Source organism: Artemia sp. Qi Xiang Cuo, chromosome 2, assembly GCF_049724085.1.
Source record: "Artemia sp. Qi Xiang Cuo chromosome 2, ASM4972408v1, whole genome shotgun sequence".
Classification (NCBI taxonomy): domain Eukaryota; kingdom Metazoa; phylum Arthropoda; class Branchiopoda; order Anostraca; family Artemiidae; genus Artemia; species Artemia sp. Qi Xiang Cuo.
The window spans coordinates 59224109-59246809 of record NC_142795.1 but is presented as its reverse complement, the minus strand read 5'-3'; the positions used below and the strand labels follow the sequence as shown (position 1 = coordinate 59246809).

Sequence of the window (22701 nt, the reverse complement as noted above, 5' to 3'; positions counted from 1 at the left end):
TCATCCTAAAAGACATTTTTATCATATTTTCGACCATGCTGAACAAAATGGCTATCTCAAAATTTTGATCGGGTGACTTTGGGAAAAAAATGAGCGTGGGAGGGGGCCTAGTTGCCCTCCATTTTTTTTGGTCAATTAAAAAGGGCACTAGAACTTTTAATTTCCGTTCCAATGAGCCCTCCCACGATATTATAGGACCACTGGGTCGATACAAACACCCCTGGGAAAAAAAAAAAAAAAAAAAAACAAACAAACAAACAACTAAACACGCAACCGTGATCTGTCTTCTGGCAAAAAATGTAAAATTCCGCATTTTTGTAGATAGGAGTTTGAAACCTCAACCGCAGGGTTCTCTGATACGCTGAATATGATGATTTGATTTACATTAAGGTTCTATAACTTTTAAGGGGTCTTTCCCCCTTTTTTCAAAAATCAGCCAAATTTTCTCAGGCACGTAACTTTTGATGGGTAAGATTAAACTTAATGAAACTTATATATTTGAAATCAGAATTAAAATCTGATTCTTTTGATGTATCTATTGGTATCAAAATCCCGTTTTTTAGAGTTTCGGTTACCATTGAGCCGGGTCGCTCCTTACTTACAGTTCGTTACCACGAACTGTTTGATCTAATGTATGATAATACGTATTCAGTAAAGTGCAAGAATTCGCTTCAAGTTACAAAGGGTGACGTGAACCCCCTCCCATTTAAGTTAATTTTGTTTGTTTCAAGTTTCAAGGTCGATCTTTATGTTTGAAGAAAACGTAAACATAATTACATAATGTGTCAGAAAAAATACAAATGAATGTGCATTGTCAGTTTAATATACATATACTGATATTTAGTAATCAAAATGTTAATATCATTTGATTGATTTAAGGTATGAAATTGAAAACATTTATATTTTTTCTCTAAAGTACAAATTATGTTCTAGCCTTGGGTAGGCATAGGGGGTTTGAGCCCTACTCATGTTGATTTCTGCTCGTTTTGAGTTTGACTCGGTTATTTATTGTAATTTCTGTTCGTTTTGGGTTTCATTTTTGGTAGCTTCACGCTTGGTAGATTTATTGATTTTATTTTTGCTCATTTTTGGTTTAATGGAGTTCCTTACTTTTGTTTGAAAAACTTATTTTGTGGAAAAAGTTTTTTTAATTAATTTGAGTAAGAAGTGTTCGGAAATATAGAAAAATTAGAATTTCAGTATGGGGGGGGATCCTGGACCCTGAGTCCCCCATATCCTGTGTACGTGCCATGTGGTGCAGCTAGAATTTTATTTTTCTTGGGAAATTCGTGTAGATCTTGTTTAATCTGAATAACAGTAAACTGCAACAAAGCCCAGCGAAGGAATCGTGACCTCCTTGATATGTCATTAATAATGCTATTACAAGGTTCCAAAAGGTGAACATAAAAGAAAATAGAATCTGATAATGGTATTAGAACTAATTTGGAACTGTGTCTGACAGCCGAATTGTTTCCAAACCCCTTAGCTTTATCGGTTTAGTAGATACTAAAGATCAATCCCATGTAATAGTGTTGCATCTGGCACGATTCCCAGGAGAGCGATGGAATTTGAACGAATAGGTCTTTCAATAATACAAAATGGTGTATAAAAATACAAGCTGTAAATATATGTATTAACTTGAGCAATAAGGAAGAGGTTATGGTTGTTTTATTTGACCTATCCCTTTGTTCAACGTTCTTGGTAGCGCATTAAATTAAGATATTTTGTTTCCTCTCTGACGTCTGTGGTCTTTGTTACTTTGTCAATAGTGGTACTATTTGGCTGTGTTGTCTCTTGAATTGCTGCAGTCGAGGATCGACGTCTTAAATACCCTGATTTGGGGAGACTTGAAGCTTTTGGAATTTGAGAGCGATGGCATTTGAACGAAATAGATCTTTTAATAATATAAAACAATGCATAAAAATAAAAACTGTAACTATATGTGTTAACTTGAGTAAAAAGGAAGAGGGTATGGTCGTTTTATTTGACCTAACCCTTTTTTCGATGTTCTTCTCGGTACATTAAGATATTTTGTTTCCTCTCTGACGTCTTTGGTCTTTGTTACTTTTTCAATAGTGGTACTATTTGGCTGTGTTGTCTCTTGAATTGCTGCAGTCGGTGATCGATGTCTTAAATATCCTGATTTGGGGAGACTTGACGCTTTCATATTGTTCGTCTCTGCTGGCATTTCATTAGGAATTGTTTTTTGTTCTTTTCCCTGGTATGTCAGCACTTCCTTTTCGTTTTCTTGGAAGCTATCGTTCGGAACGACTCGTTCGAATGTTGCTGTGTCGGTCATTCTTCTGAATTTTGACACCGGCTGTGCAGTTGCGAACATAGCTGGATTCTCTGATATTTCATTATTGTTGAATTCACCTTCTAAAGGCAAGTGTCCAATTCCAGTTCCAAAAAAAATTGTACTTAATGTGTGTGCAGTTGGTTTAAAGCTTACTGGAAAAGGTGTTTCGGCTGGTTCCAGAGTTTCTGAACCTTCAGGTAAAGAAAGAGGCTCAATACTTGTACTGGTTATGGGTTCCTTTAAAGTTTGAAAAAATGTTTTTTCTTCTTTTCTCTTTTGCCAGTCGTCTAATTTTGGCTTCAAGGTTGTCAAGCTTTGATGAAATATATTACTGTTTAGGGCAGTGTCGCTCAGCGTTGGCACATTAACGTCATCAGTATTTTGGCTTGACTTTTGCTGAGCTTTAGAGAATGTCTTGGGAGAACTTGAATCATTTATTTGTTTGGTTATAATCTCCAGTATTTGACTAGTATCAGTATCGTGAAGTTGCATCTCTTGTGATTGATCTGTTAATCGTGATAGATCTTTTGTAGTAGGCTCAGGTAATGGAGATAGATTTTGATTTCGACCTTCAAGACTCTGAGAACTAATTATTGAAGCTTCAGGTGTTCTATTTGCTGATTTACTTGGAATTGGAAGAGTACTTATAGATTTAGCTTCCTTGTTGTTTGACTTTTGTTCCCCGATGCTAGTGTCTCGATCCAAACTTGAATTTTCATCTTGAACTGTATTTATTGCCTTTGAATCTACTACTAGGTTATTAGGTATGAATTCATCTATGGTCCTGTTCAGTGCAAGTTCATCGTGTTTCTTTATAAGCTCTGCTATTTTCATCTTGTCAGAGCTAAAACTTGGATCTCTTGAATCAGGGCTTGGTTCTACACGGCTCGAAATTTTTTGATCCGTGTTTTCTTCTGCAAATTCATTTCTACCCTGAGAATCTTTAGCGTTGATTGCATTTGATTCTTTACGGGCTAGGTCAATTGAGTCTGAACTTAATTTTCCAAAGTTCATTAGAGATTGGGCTTCATTTACTGGTACTGCGTTCAAGTTTGGACTAATTCGCGTTGTAGGTTTAAAAATCAGTTCAGTTTTTGAAGCTTCTTTCTGTGCATTTCCTTTTGACAAAAGCGCGCTCGAAGCTGGATTGATTTTGGGACTAGACTCGGATGCCGGTCTTATAGATGGGACTTGAAGTTTACTTGATGTATCCATCGGTTGAGTTTCAGATTCAGCTAATGATTCTTGTAATGGTGATTTGAAATTCCTAGCGAAACCTTGTAGATTGTTGGGAGAAGCTTGGCTTTGTGCCTGAATTTGTGGTGATATTGGTATGTAAAGAGCTGGATTACAGTTGCCACTATAGGTTATCCTCGGTCTATACCCATTTTCGTCTGCTTCATACTGTACAGTTTGGACACAGCCGTCAGGAAGGTTTACTACGTATTCACTTTTCCATATAGCTGATTGACTCTGAAGTGCAAAATATATATCTGCATTGCAGTTTCCCTTAAATGTAATTTTCGGCTTATATCCTTCTTCATCTGCAAGATACTTAACTTGTTGTTCGCAACCATCTGGATGTAACACGGTATACATGCCATGAACTGTATCACCATCGCCAATTTCCTCGTGTGATTTTATGTCATTTGTACTGCCATCGTCTATTCTCCAGGAGTACCTGTAGCTCCTTTGTGCAAATGTTAAGCCACCCAACAACATCTGGAAAAAAAGTAAGAAATTAAAAGACAATCGACTTATATTTGAAGAGATCTATAAAGATTTGTCTGTAAATTCTTATTGAATCAAACGATTTGCTAAAATTTGACAAACCGTTACAACCTCCGTCAACTTTGTATCGTGTGTCTCACTTATTTCTTCGAATACAAATTTTGAGGATAAAATAAGTAAATCCCCTTTTGGTGTAATATTGTATTATCTAGATTATAATATGTGCTTTGGAATGCTAACCCGGGTTGAATTAAACATTTTCAAATATAAAAAGCCGTGACAGATTAGATCCCTTTATTTCGATTGAAAAGATACGGATGGTTTTTGTTTTTCATCTTCTTTCTTTATCTCCCTCAAATATGCATTTCAATCAAAATTTTATCTGTCTTTTTTTTGCTCAATATTCTCTCCAATTTTCAAGTCTTAGGCTTATATATTTGTTATTGTTATTTTTTAGAGAGAGATAGGTATTTATTAAACCAAAGAAAACAAAAACAGTAATAACAGCCACCCCGAGAAGTAAAAAAAAAACTTGTCCGAGGGGGTGGCAAAAATACATTAGAAAATAATACATGACAAAGAGAAGAAAAATATTTAAGCAATAATGCGACCTAATCGGCCCCACAAACATTACAACAAACAAATTCAACAATACTATTAAAATCATACCCCGCGTGGCCACAATAAGGTATTGAAACTCTTACTAGCCTGAATCTACAGGCGTACTTAGGCAGTGCTAGACTAAAACAAGAGATCATCAGTGATAACTGTTTCTGATTATATCACTTTATAATTTGAACTATCGAATTTTGAATCACTCTTGCAAATTACGGACAAATCCCCCAGTAGCCATTCTAAAATACTAACTCCTGAATTAATCGCTTTTGGTAGTGAGCTTTGGTCTTCTATAAATCTGTCTTTTTGGGGGTCATTTCTATCAAAGGAGGGTCTTCTTGTGAGTAAGGTACTTTGACATAACAGTTAAAAGAAGTGGACATTTTCTTTTCATTTTTGCACATTGAACTGGGAAAATTAAACTCGCGGTTGCAAATAACGTCCAGATCAGTTAAGACGAAAATATTTTACGCAAACACAGCAACACTCAACATTTCAAACCAGATGATTCTCACATTATTATTATTTTGGGTAGATGAAAAGTGATACTACTCAGGGACGTACGAGGGGGGGGGGGGGGTTCTGGATCCAAGCGCACCTCAAATCCTGAGTTCTTGAATTTCTGGGCACTTCTTTGGCAAATTCTCTAATAATTTTTTTTATTATTGACCCTCCATCCCCGAAATATTTTATTGGGCCCCGCGAAATTATTGCCTCATCCGTGTCTGGTGTTACTTTTTATTTTTCTATATTTTTTTTTTTTACTGATATTGCCTATTGGTTCTCTCCCTCTGTCTATCACTCCCTCCCTTTTCTTCACTCTCGTTCTCTGCTGTCATTGTCAAAATTCTGCTCAATAAAGACAAACATACCAATTCATCTTCTTCGTTTAGGCAATTTGTCTTTGTCCCTATTGTTTGGTCTATGGAGTTCGTCGTCGCGTCAATTAATTTCCTCTATTACTCTATTCTTTTGTGGTGTTAAACCTCCACCGAGGTGTCAAATCATAGAATAGTAACTTACTTCACCTCGTTTTTACCACTATCTGCCTAACAAAAAACTGCTCACCTTAGTGACTTGCAAAAGTTTTGCAGGTGAGCTCAAGAACTAGGATGTTGAATCAAATAGTTCGTGGTAACAAAGTGAAAGTAGCCTAAGGAGCGACGTGGCTCAATAGTAACCGAAGCTATAAAAAAAACAGAGTTTTATTAACAAAACATCAAAACAATCGAATTTTAATTTAATTTGAAATATATAAAGTTCATTAAGTTTCGAAGAAAGATCACAGATGCGTGTTTATTTGTTTGTTTTTTTTTTTTGTTTTTTTTTTCAGGGTGGATCGTATCGAACCAATGATCCTAGAAGATGGGGTGAGGGTTCATTTGATTAAAAATAAAAAGTTGTAGTGCCCTTTTTAAGTGACCAAAAAGATTGGAGGGCAACTAGCCCCCCTCCAACGAACCTTCCCCCTCAAATTCATTCGATCAAAATTGTGAGATAGACTTTTTGTTCAGCATAGTTGAAAGGTCCAATAACTATGCATATGGGGATAATATGACCCCTCACGGCCCCTGGGGAAAGGGCTTTAAGTTATGATTATTTTTTTTACCCATTTACCCATTATTTACGCAGAGCATTTGTTATTGGGAAGTATATAGACATTTTTATGTTTGTGGGGGGGGGTTTCAATGGTGAGAATTTTCCGTGGGAAAGGAAGTTTCCGGGGGTGAAATTTCCAGGGGGGTTTCGCCGACTAAATTTAACTTGTGGAGACGTTCTGGGGGAAATTTTCAGCGGGGTTGGAATTGCCTGAAGGATTTTTCCATGAGAGAGGAGGGGGGTTACTTGAAAGAAATTCTCCATTGGGTAATTTTCCGCGGGAGCAACTTTCAACTGGCACTGGGGGATTTCTGGAAAAATTTCTACGGATGGGGCTTTCCGACATGATTTGAGAAACGATCAGAAATTAAAGTCTTTTCAAATAAAAATATGCTAAGGAGAATTTTTCAAGTGGAATCGTCTGCAAGAATTTTTCCTGTAGAATTTTCAAGGAGGTGGTACTTTCCAGGTCGGTGTGGGGGGGGTATATTTCGTGGGAGGAGCTTTACTTTGAGGAAGTTTCTGTATGGGGAGAGAATTTTCCATGGAGGGAAGTTTGATTTCCCGGCATTTTCGAAAAACGTTAAAAAAATTAAATGTATAAAAACAATCTTTTTCAGCTGAAAGTAAGGAGCAACATTAAAACTTACAACGAACAGAAATTATTCCGTATTTTAGGGGGCTACTCCCTTTTTAATACCTTGCTCTTTACACTGAAGTTCGAATTCTTATAGAAAGACTCCTGAAACACAAGGGCCGTTTAATTAGAATAGGAAGCTGTTTTAAAAGTATTATAGAACTTTAGACTGAAGAGCGAGGGATTGAGGTGGGGGCAACCTTCTACTTTACGGAATAATTCATGTTCGTTGGAAGTTTTAATGTTAATCCTTACTTTCAGTTGAAAAACTTTTTTTTTTATTTAATCATGTTAAGGCACGAGTCAATAATTTGACGGTGGTCAGTTGAAGCACAATGATTTATTGATGTCGCGTTAAAATAAACGTTTGGATTTGAAAGAGATTACACAGAAAACAAAAATAATACAAACTTCATGTTTGTACTAATTGTTTTTTGTTCATGTGTCATTCTTTCTTCTTCTTTTTTTTCCGTAACACTATTTTAAAGATTTTTCAAAATCAAAATGTTGGTCTTGTTTAAAGCGATTTACAAAATGGAGTATGAAGTAGGACTATGGCTTGAAATTGTTTTTTTTTTCGAAATTCCTTATTTGATTCGATTTAATGGAGCAAGCATATCGTTTGGCGCAAAATCGTGTTTCATAGGCTACGCAGATAAAAAGAAAACTCATACTAAATTTCACATTTGACGTTAAGTTGACGTTATTTGACGCTATGCACCTCCACGAACGTGTGAAATTTTTTTAAAATAATTACTTACAGGCTTCCCCACTTCCCCTGGCAGGCGAGTTTATTTGAATTATTTTACGTTAATATATATGAGGTTTCTAATTGTCTACTATAAGGGAAATCTGCTTTAAGAAATCTGCCGTCGGTGGGACGCGAATCAACAACACCGTACATATTAAGTTAGGCAACTATATCGCTGAACTACCAAGTCTCGTCCTTAGTATTTCTTAAAGTTGTAACTTTAGCATTCATAATAGCTTGAAAAAAAAGGAAATTAGTAAGGTTGGTTTATATCTAGCTTTTGACTAATTAAAAAAAACAAGTTTTTTTAATTGAAAGTAAGGAGCGACATTAAAACTTAAAACGAACAGAAATTATTCCGTATATGAAAGGGGATGTCCCATCCTCAACGCCTCGCTCTTTACGCTAAAGTTTTTTATTGTTTAAAAAAGATAAAATTGTGAGACAGAGTCAAACTTTAGCGTAAAGAGCGTAACTTTTGATGGGTAAGACTAAACTTGATGAAACTTATATATTTGAAATCAGCATAAAAATCTGATTCTTTTGATGCATCTATTGGTATCAAAATTCCCTTTTTAGAGTTTCAGTTACTATTGAGCCAGGTCGCTCCTTACTTATAGTTCTTTACCACGAACTGTTTGACAAAAAGAAGACTAGAACATGAAACGTAATTTTTAGTTTTTTATTTATAAAACATTTAAACTTACTGCAATGAACAACCTCATCTCACTTGAGCTTTGACTTGACTAGTAGTTTCCAAATGTTTGTTTCAAGTATATATACCCATTGAGGCGATAAAACAATTGGGGTTGAGAAGAGCAAATCATAATATTACACCCCTAAATGATGCTTTTTATAGCATGGTTAATTGCTTTGCATTGACAGGTGATATTTTGACTTTTACTGCTACATATAGGTCGCTCACCTCAACATAGGCTAACAAAATGTTTGGTATGAAGCATTTTTACAGGCGCTTTTAAGGCTTCATCTGTACCTTTTCTTACTAAATTCATAAACGAAAAGTATTTCCACAGAAAGTGGAAAAAGCTGTTTCACTTTTGTTTTAAGAGAACTTAAAAACAATACATTGGCAGAAATTATAATAAGTAAAATGTCAAACCTAAAACGGACCAATGAATGAAGAAATGAAACCTAAAATGAATAGCAAATACAATTAGCAATGGAGTGTTATTTAAATCGAACATATGCTGCCACAAATAAGTGCAATTTTATCCCCGCTCCCAATTCCCAGAAGGTGAGTCTTGCTTGTGTCATTGCTCGAAAATATCATTTGTACTTTACTGAAAACTAGATATATTTCCTAAATGAAACGTTTTAGATAGTCAATTGAGTCTTTACACTATTGAAAGGAATCGATTAAATAGGAAGAAAATATAGATGTAAATTACTAATATATTAGATTTTCACAATAAAACTAAATTGATTTACACAAATGTAGTTAAATCGAAAATTAAGTCCTGAGTGTTTTCGTAAATTAAGTTAGAGTGGTTTTTCTTAAATTTTATACTAAAAAAAAACGTTAAATGTGTTTTCAATAGAGTGTAATTGACACAATAGCCTTTTGGGGAATAAAGGCTGAAGAAATGAAACCTAAAATGGACAGAAATCAAAATTAACAAAAAAAAAATTAATAACACACAAAAACCAGACCTCTGGGGCCAAGACCCCGTTAAGTGTTGCATCAACTGTGATCTGTGGTTCACAGTTGCGATGCAGCACATGCAACTATGTCTCATGGATAGTAAATGTATATCCTCCCGTATCACGTTAGGAGATGCGTTATGTTTATTTTGAGTATTCATTTATAAGGTCAGCGTGTAATTTAGAGAACTTCTGGCACAAGTTCTGTGTGTACTAAGTGATAGTCAAACTCTGTAACCATACTATTATGGTTATACAATTATGTTTTTACCTGTAAAGACTATTCACTATTTGCTGTGATTAATGAATATCCGTGAAACGGTTTATTGTGTAAACTTTTATTTCTTAGTGTACGGTTCATTCTCGGATATCGAATAGTGGATGTCTTCTTGCTTACTTGCATAGTATTAAACGTCTGAAATATGGTAAACATCAAAAACAAAATTTTAGGAAAGAAAATCGGAACTTCTGTTTCGGAATCACTATTTCCCAAAAATTTATGAGCTATCCGGAAATATTGCATAGGCTGTCGAAGAGATAATATGAAGCTCTATCAGTTTTCAAAGTTATTTGATTTCTAAACCGTTATCTTTGAAGGTGGGACATTTTACTTACACAAAATGTATCAAATTCACAGAATCAAAACCTCAAATTAGAGAGTCACAGAAGGAATTTTATCTCTGGGAATTTTAGCTCCAGTTTTCCGAAGATCAAAATCTGTATATCCGCGTAGGAAATACAGACTGTCAGATGTCTCCCAAGAATGGCAGTTGAGAGTTCGGCATCACCTCTCCTTCATGACCTTTGGCTCATCATTTGCGTTCTGATCAGTGCTTCCACTATCCCCGAATTTTCGAGGATTTCCCCGAAAATCAAACAGTTCGTGGTAACGAACTGGAAGTAAGGAGCGACCCGGCTCAATGGTAACCGAAACTCTAAAAAACGGGATTTTGATACCAATAGATACATCAAAAGAATCAGATTTTAATTCTGATTTCAAATATATAAGTTTCATTAAGTTTAATCTTACCTATCAAAAGTTACGTGCCTGAGAAAATTTGGCTGATTTTCGAAAAAAGGAGGAAACACCCCTTAAAAGTTATAGAACCTTAATGAAAATCACACCATCAGATTCAGCGTATCAGATAACTCTACTGTAGAGGTTTGAAGCTCCTATCTGCAAAAATGCGGAATCTTCCATTTTTTGCCAGAAGAAAGATCACGGATGCGTGTTTATTTGTTTGTTTGTTTGTTTGTTTTTTTTTTTTTTTTTCCCAGGGGTGATATTATCGACCCAGTGGTCCTAGAATATCGTGGGAGGGCTCATTGGAACGGAAATTAAAAGTTCTAGTTCCAAAAAAAATGGAGGGCAACTAGACCCCCTCCCACGCTCATTTTTTCCCAAAGTCACCCAATCAAAATTTTGAGATAGCCATTTTGTTCAACATGGTCGAAAATATGATAAAAATGTCTTTTAGGATGACTTGGTCCCCCAAAGTCCCCAGGGGGAGGGCTGAAAGTTATGAACTTTACTCAATGTTAACATATAGTATTCGTTATTGGGAAGTATACAGACTTTTTCAGAGGAGATTTTTTCTGGTAGGTGGGGGAAGGAGAGGGTCGGGGGCTATATGGAAGGATCTTTCCACGAAGGAAGTTTTCATGGGGAAGGGACATTGCTATGAAGGGGGCGCCGGATTTCCCAGCATTATTAAATAAAAATATCAGGAATTAAATAAAAAAAAAAACAAGTTTTTCAACTGATCAACTGATTGTGATTAAGAGGTCATTTTTAAAGAACTGGAAAAAAAATTCGAACTATAGTTTAAAGAGCAGGGTATTGACTAGGGGGCGAACCCCCTAATATACGTGTTAAAAATTTATGAATATAGAAGTTCGTTACGTAAGTTAATTCTAAGTTACGTATATTTATTACTAATAAAAACGTTCGTAAATAAAATTAAACAAGTTTCGAGAAAGCCATTTAACCAAATATAATATGCAAATTTTGTTTTAATTATTCATGTACGGTGAGCCAAAATCAAAACCTGCATTAATTCAAAAACGTTCAAAAATTAAATAAAAAAAACAAGTTTTTTTAACTGAAAGTAAGGAACGACGTTAAAACTTAAAACGAACAGAAATTATTCCGTATATGAAGGGGGCTGTCCCCTCCTCAACGCCTCGCTCTTTACGCTAAAGTTTGACTTTCTCACAACTCAATTTTTTTAAATAATAAAAAAACTTTAGCGTAAAGAGCGAGGCGTTGAGGAGGGGACAGCCCCCTTCATATATTTTTATTCGAGATGACATTTTATTTTTCGGGGGAGGGGGGTGTACGAAGACACGTCGAACTTCGTCTATATATATTTTTGTTTTGTTCTGACGAGTCGGAAAAAACTTAGGAGGGGGGTTTAAACCCGAAAACACTCCCCTGGATACGGCTTGATTATCAGGTACCATGCAATCAAACAGTTCATGCTAATTATCAAACAATTCGTGGTAACGAACTGTAAGTAAGGAGCGACCCGGCTCAATGGTTGACTTTCTCACAACTCTATTTTTTTAAACAATAAAAAAACTTTAGCGTAAAGAGCGAGGCGTTGAGGAGGGGACAGCCCCCTTCATATATTTTTATTCGAGATGACATGTTATTTTTCGGGGGAGGGGGGGGGGGTGTACGAATACACGTCGAAATTCGTCTATATATATTTTTGTTTTGTTCTTACGAGTCGTAAAAAACTTAGGAGGGTTTTTTTTATATTTATACGGGTTTTTTATATTTATACGGGGGGGGGGGGTGTACGAATACACGTCGAACTTCGTCTATATATATTTTTGTTTTGTTCTTACAAGTCGTAAAAAACTTAGGAGGGGGGGTTAAAACCAAAAACACTCCCCTGGATACGGCTTGATTATCAGGTACCAGGCAATCAAACAGTTCATGCTAATTATCAAACAGTTCGTGGTAACGAACTGTAAGTAAGGAGCGACCCGGCTCAATGGTAACCGAAACTCTAAAAAACGGGATTTTGATACCAATAGATACATCAAAAGAATCAGATTTTAATTCTGATTTCAAATATATAAGTTTCATTAAGTTTAATCTTACCCATCAAAAGTTACGCGCCTGAGAAAATTTGGCTGATTTTCGAAAAAAGGAGGAAAGACCCCCTAAAAGCTGCAGAGACTTAATGAAAATCATACCATCATATTCAGCGTATCAGAGAACCCAACTGTAGAAGTTTCAAGTTCCTATCTAGAAAAATGTGGAATTTCCATTTTTTGCCAGAAGAAAGATCACGGATTCGTGTTTAAACCTCTATTTAGGTCCTTTCTATATGCCCTTTTATAGTGGCAGATGTAATGGTTTACGTAAATTCCAAAGATAGACGATAAACGTTGGTACATGGTCTTTATTAAATAACGTGAGAATACACATAGAGAAAATAAGGTAGCACAAGAACAACTAGCTGCGACGAAGGCGAGAGATGGACTGCCTTTAGAAATGCGCGAAGAATGTAACTTTCCTGGAACGGAAGTTCCAGCCCTGGGAACGACCCCTTTCCCACGACTAGCTTTTAGTCCCAAGAGCTCCCCCTGGACCGCTATCGTTGACGCATAAATGCCCAACTAACTAAGAAAGGAGATACCCGGAAATGCTTCTCGAATTGATGTTAAATACTTTACAGATTCTCCCCCTTGTTTTAAGTTAAGTTTCCCAAATTTGGCTTACCCCCTTCTCATTAAACCCCCAAACTTTAATTGAATTCAAAACATTCCCTTCCCAAATTATTCAATTCTCGCCTACTAACATTCTACAGCATGAACTAGTAAACAATTATATAATACAAACACTACACAATACTTGCATAAGTAAAAACTTACATAGTATAAACGAACCACACTAACAACAGTAGTCGGAAACTGGATATTTTAACACTTCATTTTTCTTTGTATACTTTAAAATAGACTTGTTCCCCATACCCCTGAATTTGATGAGGACAAGGAAAGTTGGGATTATGTATAAACTTTGAATTATGGCAAAAGGAATGACCGGGAAAGGCTAATTAATCCTGAAGATACCAGCGACAAATAAATGAAATTGCAGAAACTTTAAAAATCATACCATGCTGCAATGACGTTAAGATATTATTCCCAATAAAATCCTCGGGGTTTTGTTGCTGTGGAACGTCTCGGTTTAGACCTATTTGGTTTTTCTCTACTAACTTGTGGTTTGACAAATGGCAGTACTACTGTTGATATCTCTACATAACTATTAGCGCTACGCATTAAAACCACCCCGTGAGGCATCAATCTCATCTCGCGAGATATTACAACCAGCTCCCTCTCCCTGGGTAGCCAAACCGCCCTGCGAGGCATCAGTAACATCTCGCAGTGCAACAAAAAAAAAAACATCCCGTGAGGCATCAGTACCATCCCACGGGACCTCAAAACCAGCTCCCTTTTCCTGGGTAGCCAAACCGCCCTGCGAGGCATCAGTACAATCTAACAGTGAAACAAAAAACACATACCCTGAGGCATCATGACCATCCCACGGGACATTAAAACCAGCTCCATTTTCCTGGGTAGCCAAACCGCCCTGCGAGGAATCAGTACCATCTCACAGTGCAACAAAAAAACCATCCCGTGAGGCATCAGTACCATCCCACGGGACCTTAAAACCAGCTCCTTTTCCTGGGTAGCCAAACCACCCTGCGAGGAATCAGTACCATCTCGCAGTGCAACAAAAAAACCCATCCCGTGAGGCATCAGTACCATCCCACGGGACATCAAAACCAGCTCCCTTTTCCTGGGTAGCCAAACCGCCCTGCGAGGAATCAGTACCATCTCGCAGTGCCTTCTCATTATCATTGAGTCCAAATTTCACCCTCGTCAGCGCAGAAAGAAATTCATCGGAAAAAGAAGACGTGTCTCCTTTCCCCACTATCTGTTCTATCTGTTCATATTGTATTGCAACCTTATACGCATCACCTAAACAAAAAAAAATTCTGCACTATTCTCTAACAAATACCGTTTGTAGGACGGTCTGATCCACTTCTTGAATAAATTTAGAGCAAATCTTCCAAGAACTACACCATCATCCCTGGCTTCTAAGGACACCCTAAATGACCTTCCTACTTTTTGCATCCTTCTATAGAATAGATATACCCTTTCATCCTTAAATTGAGCCACGCCTACAAACTCTGCAACCATTTTGCCTACTATTTTGCCTGGGGTATATACTACAAGTAATCCACCTTTTAAACTTGACAAATTTATAATTGTGGGATCCAGATTCCCAAAAAAGGAGCGTAACAAACCATGGGCCAAAAATGACGCAAAGCTTTTGAATCAGACCAATTTAACAACAACTGAAATTTTTGTAACTTTGCAACAAACTCAATTTTTGTAACTTTGTAACAAATTTTGTAACAAACTTAATTATTTTTCCATTTTCTGACTTTGTGAATGGCGTTACAACGTTAAAAAAAAAAAAAAAGAGGGGTCAATTAGCGATCCTATTACTTGGGACTGTTGAGGCTGTTCTATTGGAGGATTAATTGGGGTGGTGCTCAGGGGAGTTGGAGGGTTTGTTGGGACCCATGTCTTGATCTTTTGAAGGTAATCATAAAGTTCATCTTGATCGAAATCAGGATCATTTGGGTCAAATAAAAGAGGTGGAAATATGCCATTTCCCCTCCACTGTTTTACAAAATCAAAAGCAACCTTTTTGTTATATCCAGTTTCCGCCGGATCGAGAATAGGAATAAAAACTGACATATTGAGATTAAAATTTGAAAAGCAGTTATTCTAAAAATTTTAATATTTGTTTTAAACACCGTTCTTTAATTACGGACGCTAAATTTTGGGCAATAACTTCACTTCTAACAGCAAGGGTATAATAAAATTTACCGGGTTGTTTAATCGTGGTAAATCACTTACGAAAGATAGTCCTTTCCAGATCCAATTGTAGTTGGTTTCAATTAAATCACTAGCGTCAAATGTAGTCACAATTGAGAATTAATTTTCGATTATCGAATTCATAATGTTAAATTTTGGTTGGAAACTGTCAAATGTAGATCACACGTCGACTGTATAAAATCAGGTAAAATAAACCACCAACCGTAGAATGGCTAAGTGAAGGTAGAAATCGACCGGAGACTCTCAGTTTTAGAAATTTGAATTAGTAGGCAGAAGCTATCGCGAGGAAATCCATATTAGCCATTGTGGAACAGTCTCTTTCAAAATGTTTATTTAAAAGAAAGTGTTTCTCAAGAAGGCGCTTTGAGTAGAAAAAAGTTCAATACCCAATAACATTTCGATGCCTTTTTATCAGTCTTTTGTAGTATTTGCCGTTCAATATCACAAGCAATTTTGGTAGCGGGCGAAATAGCTCTTCAATATGTTGCCAGTATGTAGCGTAAGATGTCGTAAGTACTTACAACGGTCACTCAAATGTCACTTGGAGGTTTTCCCCTAGTGATATATGCTCCACTAGTCTTAACCGCTTGCCACCACTCTGTAAACCTCTATTTAGGTCCTTTATTTGTGCCCTTTTATATTGGCAGATGTGATGGTTTACGTAAATTCCAAAGATAGACGATAAACGTTGGTACATGGTCTTTATTAAATAACGTGAGAATACACACAGAGAAAATAAGGTAGCACAAGAACAACTAGCTAAGACGAAGGCGAGAGATGGACTGCCTTTAGAAATGAGCGAAGAATGTAACTTTCCTGGAACGGAAGTTCCAGCCCTGGGAACGACCCCTTTCCCACGACTAGCTTTTAGTCCCAAGAGCTCCCCCCTGGACCGCTATCGTTGACGCATAAATGCCCAACTAACTAAGAAAGGAGATACCCGGAAATGCTTCTCGAATTGATGTTAAATACTTTACACGTGTTTATTTGTTTGTTTGTTTGTTTGTTTTTTTTTTCCCAGGGGTGATCGTACCGACCCAGTGGTCCTAGAATATCGTGGGAGGGCTCATTGGAACGGAAATTGAAAGTTCTAGTGCCCTTTTTAAGTGACCAAAAAAAATGGAGAGCAAATAGGCCCCCTCCCACGCTAATTTTTTTCCCAAAGTCACCCGATCAAAATTTTGAGATAGCCATTTTGTTCAGCATGGTCGAAAATATGTCTTTTAGGATGACTTAATCCCCCGAAGTTCCCAGAGGGAGGGCTAAAAGTTATGAACTTTACCCAATGTTAACATATAGTATTGGTTATTGGGAAGTATACAGAAGTTTTCAGGAGGGTTTTTTTCTGGTTGTGGGAGGGATGGGTGGGTCTGTGGTTATGTTTGATTATCTGTTCACGAAGGATGTTTTCATGGGGGAAGTGAAATTGCCATGAAGGGGGCGCCGGATTTCCAAGCATTATTTATTGGTTATTGGGAAGTATACAACCATTTTCAGGAAGGATTTTTTCTGGAGGGGGGGGAGGGCTAGAGGAGGGGGTTACCCTGGAGAATATTTCCGTGGAGGATGTTTCTTTGGGACATTTCTATGAAGGGGGCGCCGGATTTCCAAGCATTATTTAAAAAACGATCAGAAATTAAATAAAAAAAATAAGTTTTTTCAACTGAAATGTAAGAAGGAATATTAGAACTTAAAACGAACAGAAATTATAACGTATGTGAGGGGGTTCTCCCCCAAGTCAATAACTCGCTCTTTAAGCTACAGTTTTTTTTAGTGCTTTAAAAATAGCTATCTATTCTAATTAAACGTCCTTTGTGATTCAGGGGTTTGTTAATAAAAATTCTTTTTTTAATTTTAAATTAATGTGCGTTTTATTGAATACGGGTAGAACCCCCTCATATACGTAATAACATATACGTAATAAAAAAAAACAATAAAACAACAAGCGATACAGCTCAATAGTAATCGAAACTTTTAAAAACGGAATTTTGATGTCAATAAATGTATCAAAAGAATGTGTTTATAATGCTGATTCTAAATATATGAATTTTATTAAGTTTAGTATTACTCATCAAAGGATACGAGCATGATAAAATTTACTCGACTTTTTAAAGAGTGTGGAAACATCACATACAAGTGAAAAAATTTTAATGAAAATCACACCGTCAGATTCAGCGTATCAGAAAACCATATTACATAGGTTTCAAGCTTATATCTGCAAAAATCTGCAACTTTGTATTTTTTGACAGAAGAAAAATATAAGAATATATAATTTAGTTAAGTAATTTAATTTTTAAAGAGATCAATTTATAAAAAGAAAATTAAAATTTTTATTAAAATAAAATCTGAATTAACTAAAAAAAGATCATAAATTAAATAAAAAAAAACAACTTTTTTAAACTGAAAGTAAGGAGCGACATTAAAACTTAAAACGAACAGAAATTATTCCTTATATGAAAGGGGCTGTCCCCTCCTCAACGCCTCGCTCTTTACGCTAAAGTTTGACTCTGTGTCACAACTTTATTTTTTAAAGCAATAAAAAACTTTAGGGTAAAGAGTGAGGCGTTGAGGAGGGGACAGCCCCTTTCATGTATGGAATAATTTCTGTTCGTTTTAGGTTTTAATGTCGCTCCTTAGTTTTAGTTAAAAAAAACTTGTTTTTTTTATTTAATCTCGGGAAAACGGAGCGGCAAAAACGCTTGGGCCTAGAAGCATCAACGCTATAAATCAGGCCCTTCCTCCTGTCCCATTTGTCCTTAAATTGAAATTCCCGAATCCTTTTAAGGTGTATCAATTTTGTCTTAATAGAGCAACTTGCAATCTGACTCATTGCTCCAAAACATGCGCCCCTACAAAAGTAAAAAATAAACTCCATGTTTTCCATACAAATCATTAAGGGGGTGTTTCACGATCAGATAATTGTTATTGATTCGAATCCATTCTATTGTTTTGAAATCGAATCCACTTGACAATTTAATAGTTTGTTTTTGACAGCTTGAAATGAAAGTAATTAGGTATATAATCTAGATATTTAGTTATTCAACCCTTTAAATCCTCCTTATGACCTCTTTGAGAGTCACGCGACACTTAAACTAGTGATATTGATCTTCATTTGCGTAATCTTATACCTTAGGGATCTTTTTGAAAGTTGTTATTGTCTTTCCATCCGCTTCGGTCGCTGAACTTTAGCTGTACAGGACATTTGAAATGGGATTTTCATATTGTTACACTATATCTCCTTTTTCGGGGATATGCCATTTTTTATTATGAATTTTCAATCAGTATGTTCTGTCTGCGGTAATTCAAACTAGACTATGTGATATTACTTCAAAACTAGGATTAGTAGCTCGCTCCATAAAAAAAAAAGCAAGTTAAACGACAATATATATATATATATATATATATATATATATATATATATATATATATATATATATATATATATATATATATATATATATATATATATATATATATATATATATATATATATATATATATATATATATATATATATATATATACTTATACCCGTGGGGCACCGGAGGCTTGTTAATCTTCCTTATAGCCTATGTGAAGTCTATGGATTCTGTAACAAATTTGAATATTCAAAATTGACTAGATACCATGGAGAGGCAGTCATAAAAGAGAGAAAAAGAAAATAGGAAGATTAAAAGAGTATATAAAAGAGTAGGTATACTACTCTTTTAAAGGGGAGATACGATGGAATCTCCCCTTACAAAAAAAAAAACAACAACTACACAGAAAAGACAAAACAAAAAAGAAACGCAAACTTAAACTCAAACTGCATCAACGTAATTACTAAAAATACTAGATTATGCATTTAAAACTCAAGAATATAAGCCTTAAAAAAAAAAAAAAAAAAAAAAAAAAAAAAAACCTTTAAATCAGAGGCAACGCTGTAGCGTTGCCTATAGTAAAGGCCATACGGCTCCAATGTTTTATTATTTTTTTTTCCCAGAGACACTTCATATAGAAGGGGTCGTTGTAGAAACTTCAAAGGGGGCTCATTCGATTGGAAATCGAGAGTTCTAGTGCCCTTTTTATAGTCGAAAGTGATTGGAGGGGAACTAGCCCCCCCCCCCCCCCACGCCCATTATTCCCCCAAACACATCCAATCGAAATCTTGAGATAGCCATTTTGTTCAGCGTAGTTGATTTCCAGATAGAAAATATAATTTGAGGAGGACACTCCCCCACAACCGTCAGGGAAAGGGGTTAAATTTATGCCCTGGGGGCATGTAAGGTTTTTATGGAAGGCGTTGTCGTAGAAACTTCAAAACAGGTTCACTTAATGGGAAATTCAAAGGGCTAGTGCCCTTTTTATTAGTCGATAGGGATTAGAGCGCAACTAGCCCCGCCCCCCCCCCCACGCCCATCATTCCCCCAAACAAATTCCAATCAAAATTTTGAGATAGCCATTTTGTTAAGCGTAGTTGCTTTCCTGATAGAAAATGTGTTTTTGAGGAGGACAATCCCCCACAACCCTCAGGGCAAGGGTTTTAAGTTATGCCATGGGAGCATATAAGGTTTTTGTAGAAGGCGTTGTCGTAGAAACTTCAAAAAAGCCTCATTCGGTTGGAAATTCAAAGAGCTAGTGCCCTTTTTAATAGTCTAAAACGATTGGAGGCCAACTAACCCACCTCTCACGCCCACCTTTTCCCCAAACACATCCAATCAACATTTTGAGATAGTCATTTTATTAAACGTAGTTTTAAGGTCTGGAAATTAGGTTTTTGAGGATGACAACTGCCCCACAGCCCTCAGGGCAAGGGTTTTAATTTTAGCATTCTCCGAATCCTTCATATTATTTTTTATGGAAGGGATACTCGTATAAACTTTAGAGAGGGCTCATTTGATTAGAAATTGTAAGTTCTTGTTCACTTCTTAAGAGTCAAAAGAGATTGGAGGGCAACTAGCCCCCCCCCCCCCCTCTCCTCCACGCGCTAAATGCATCAGATAAAAATTTTGTTTAAAATAGTTGAAAGGTTAAGTAACAAAACTCTGGCGTCGACAAAACCCCCCACGGCCCGGGGGCAGGAAGGGATTCTCGTATAAGCTTCAGAGAGGGCTCATTTGATTGGAAATCGGAAGTTCTAGTCCCGTTCTTACGAGTCAAAATCGATCGAAGGGCAAATACCCCCCCCCCCACGCCCTTTTTCCCCACCCCTCCCTTTGAACTAATTCTGTTTGTACCTGAAGGCCCAATGAGAGTTAGAATGTTTTGATATTAACACACACCTATTAGGCATCTGCTCTCCTCCCTAACAAGGGAAGAAACAGAGAGTGTAAGGCAGTGGCGGATACAGAGGCGGGGCGAGGGGGCGCCCCCCCCCCCTAACGTGGTCTAAAGTAATGTAATTTACTTAATTAACGCAAAATTGCGTTAATCAAACTTGCTCCTAACGCAAGTTTATCGGATTAATCTATTTTGCCCCCCTCCCCTAAAAAATCCTGGATATTCCTCTGGGTACTATAAATTTTAATTTGTAATTAAATGAACCCCGGTCCAAAAATTATGCTACTCCCTCTTCCACATAAAGTACCCCTGGAAAAATAAATAAGTATTAATTCATTGAACCCTTTTGGATCTTTACTTAGGTAACGCTATACCATTGCTTCTGACCTAAAAAGTTGAGTAGAAATTTCAGCTTCCATTTTTATGAATATCCGAAATTATCTGAGGGGAATATGTTTGGGGGAGCACATTCCACGGCTTATTCAGGGAGGGGAGGACTAAACCCATTCCATAATATTCTAAATTTTACATCTGAAAGTAACGGGAATAAAGAATCAATGGAAATGTCAGAGATAGCACTTCAGGTTCCTTCAGACGATTTTGTTCGTCTCTATTGAAAAAAGACATTTTCAAAAGACAGATTAATTTCATTTGTATTACTTTCTCTGTAGCTGCTCAATTATGCATGTGAGGGGGGAGACTTCCCCCCACCACTGTCTCCGCTAAGGTTTCAGTTTTCATCTCAAGCCTTAAAAATTAAAGCAAGGCGATAAAAGTATAACTCAAAATAACATATATAGAATAATATATTCACATAACACGGAACAATTAATCAAAATTGCATATTATGAGTTGAGGTTCACCCAAAGGATGGGCCAGGGGGCTCACCATTCCACAATCTATGAAAGCAATCCTGCAATAACTGAAAATATAAAGTATTTTTGAGTATTTTGACGTCTTCCACAACTCAAACGGTCCAACATTCTACAGCCCAATGAGTCTATCTGATATCCTAAATTGAGAATAGAAGAGTCAAGCAATGGCTCACCCCACCATTGAGGATTCTCCCCCCAACACCTTCCCATTTTGCACTAAATACCCTTAAAGTTTTCTTCTCTCAGCCCACTTTGCCACCTTCCCTCCAAAGACTTATATAGGATAAAGTTTGCATGGGGAGAGAAAAAAGTAAGTCTATTATAATTATCCATTTATAAGGTTAAAATACATAGTCTGTGATAGATGCAAAATAGCTTTGGCACACAAAATCCTATTAAGGTCAATCCCAAACAGTCGTGATCTCTCTGTGTCAGCAAGTAAAATGGTCAAAACACCCTTATTGGAGCTATTTTTTCAATCCATTCATTATTACCAATCGCTGTCCACAAGTTATGCGAGCTGTCTATTGTTCATATATAAGGTTTTTACCAAAGAGGTAATCGTATAGACTTTAAAAAAAGTCTAATTCGATTTAAATTGAAAGTTCTAGATCCGTTTTTTAAAGTCAAGAATAATCGGACAGTAAGCAACCCCCCCATGCCATAAAAACTTGAAACTTTTTGCAATAAAAACCGAACAAAAATAAAAAAAAACTTTCAGAAAATAAATCTTTTCAAATAAAACTAAAGGACATTTTAAACTTGAGCTCAGTATATAAAAATACCTGTTAAAATTAAAACTCAAAACGACCAGAAATTACTATTGAAGAATAAATGAAACCCAAAACAAACAGAAATTAAATAAACAATCATAGCAAGAAACACTGGTGACTTCTAGAATGTGCCACATCTTCAACTCCTAAATTGAATCTGGGGCAGGAATAATCCTTATCTGAAGCTAGCCGTTTTCTTTTAAAAACTTTTTTTTCTATTTTTCAATGGTAGACATTTCGCTTCAATGCGAAATCAGGTCCTTAACATCTCGGACGGTAAACCTAATTTAAAATAGTTGTTCAAAATCAAAGACCTCTTTAATCTGAGGCCTCTTGAATCTCAATGAGCTTAACGACTATTGTTGACATCCAGGCTGCCACAATCATGTAATGCTGCTGACTTATTCTTAAGTTCATCACAGTTTCAAAGATTTTAAATGCATCGTTTAATTTCAGCTGTAGCTTTGCTCAACAAATACGTAGACACACAGCTTGCTCTGATTATCTGAAAAATCTGCGAATTCTTTTATTTACTTTTTTCCTGAGTATAATTTGATACTTATGGAGCAAAAGGT

General features: G+C 36.3%; 2 protein-coding genes across 3 annotated transcripts in view; one reads left to right on the top strand and one right to left on the bottom strand.

Annotated features, from left to right (window-relative positions):
• Positions 1–22701, top strand: part of LOC148955442 (translocation protein SEC63 homolog) — a 105247-nt gene that overhangs the window by 79761 nt on the left and 2785 nt on the right. The gene's annotated exons all lie outside the window — the stretch shown is intronic.
• LOC148955443 (uncharacterized) lies at positions 1885–21418 on the bottom strand. Of its 2 annotated transcripts, none has more exons than XM_089108208.1 (2): positions 21342–21418; positions 1885–4021 (listed from the first exon to the last, which is right to left on the bottom strand). In XM_089108208.1, exon 2 carries the CDS (start codon positions 4019–4021, stop codon positions 1946–1948), a length of 2076 nt encoding a protein of 691 aa, XP_088964334.1. In that variant the 5' UTR covers positions 21342–21418; the 3' UTR covers positions 1885–1945. The 2 variants fall into 2 exon arrangements, with proteins under 2 accessions (XP_088964334.1, XP_088964333.1); XM_089108207.1 differs by lacking the exon at positions 21342–21418 and adding an exon at positions 8340–8416.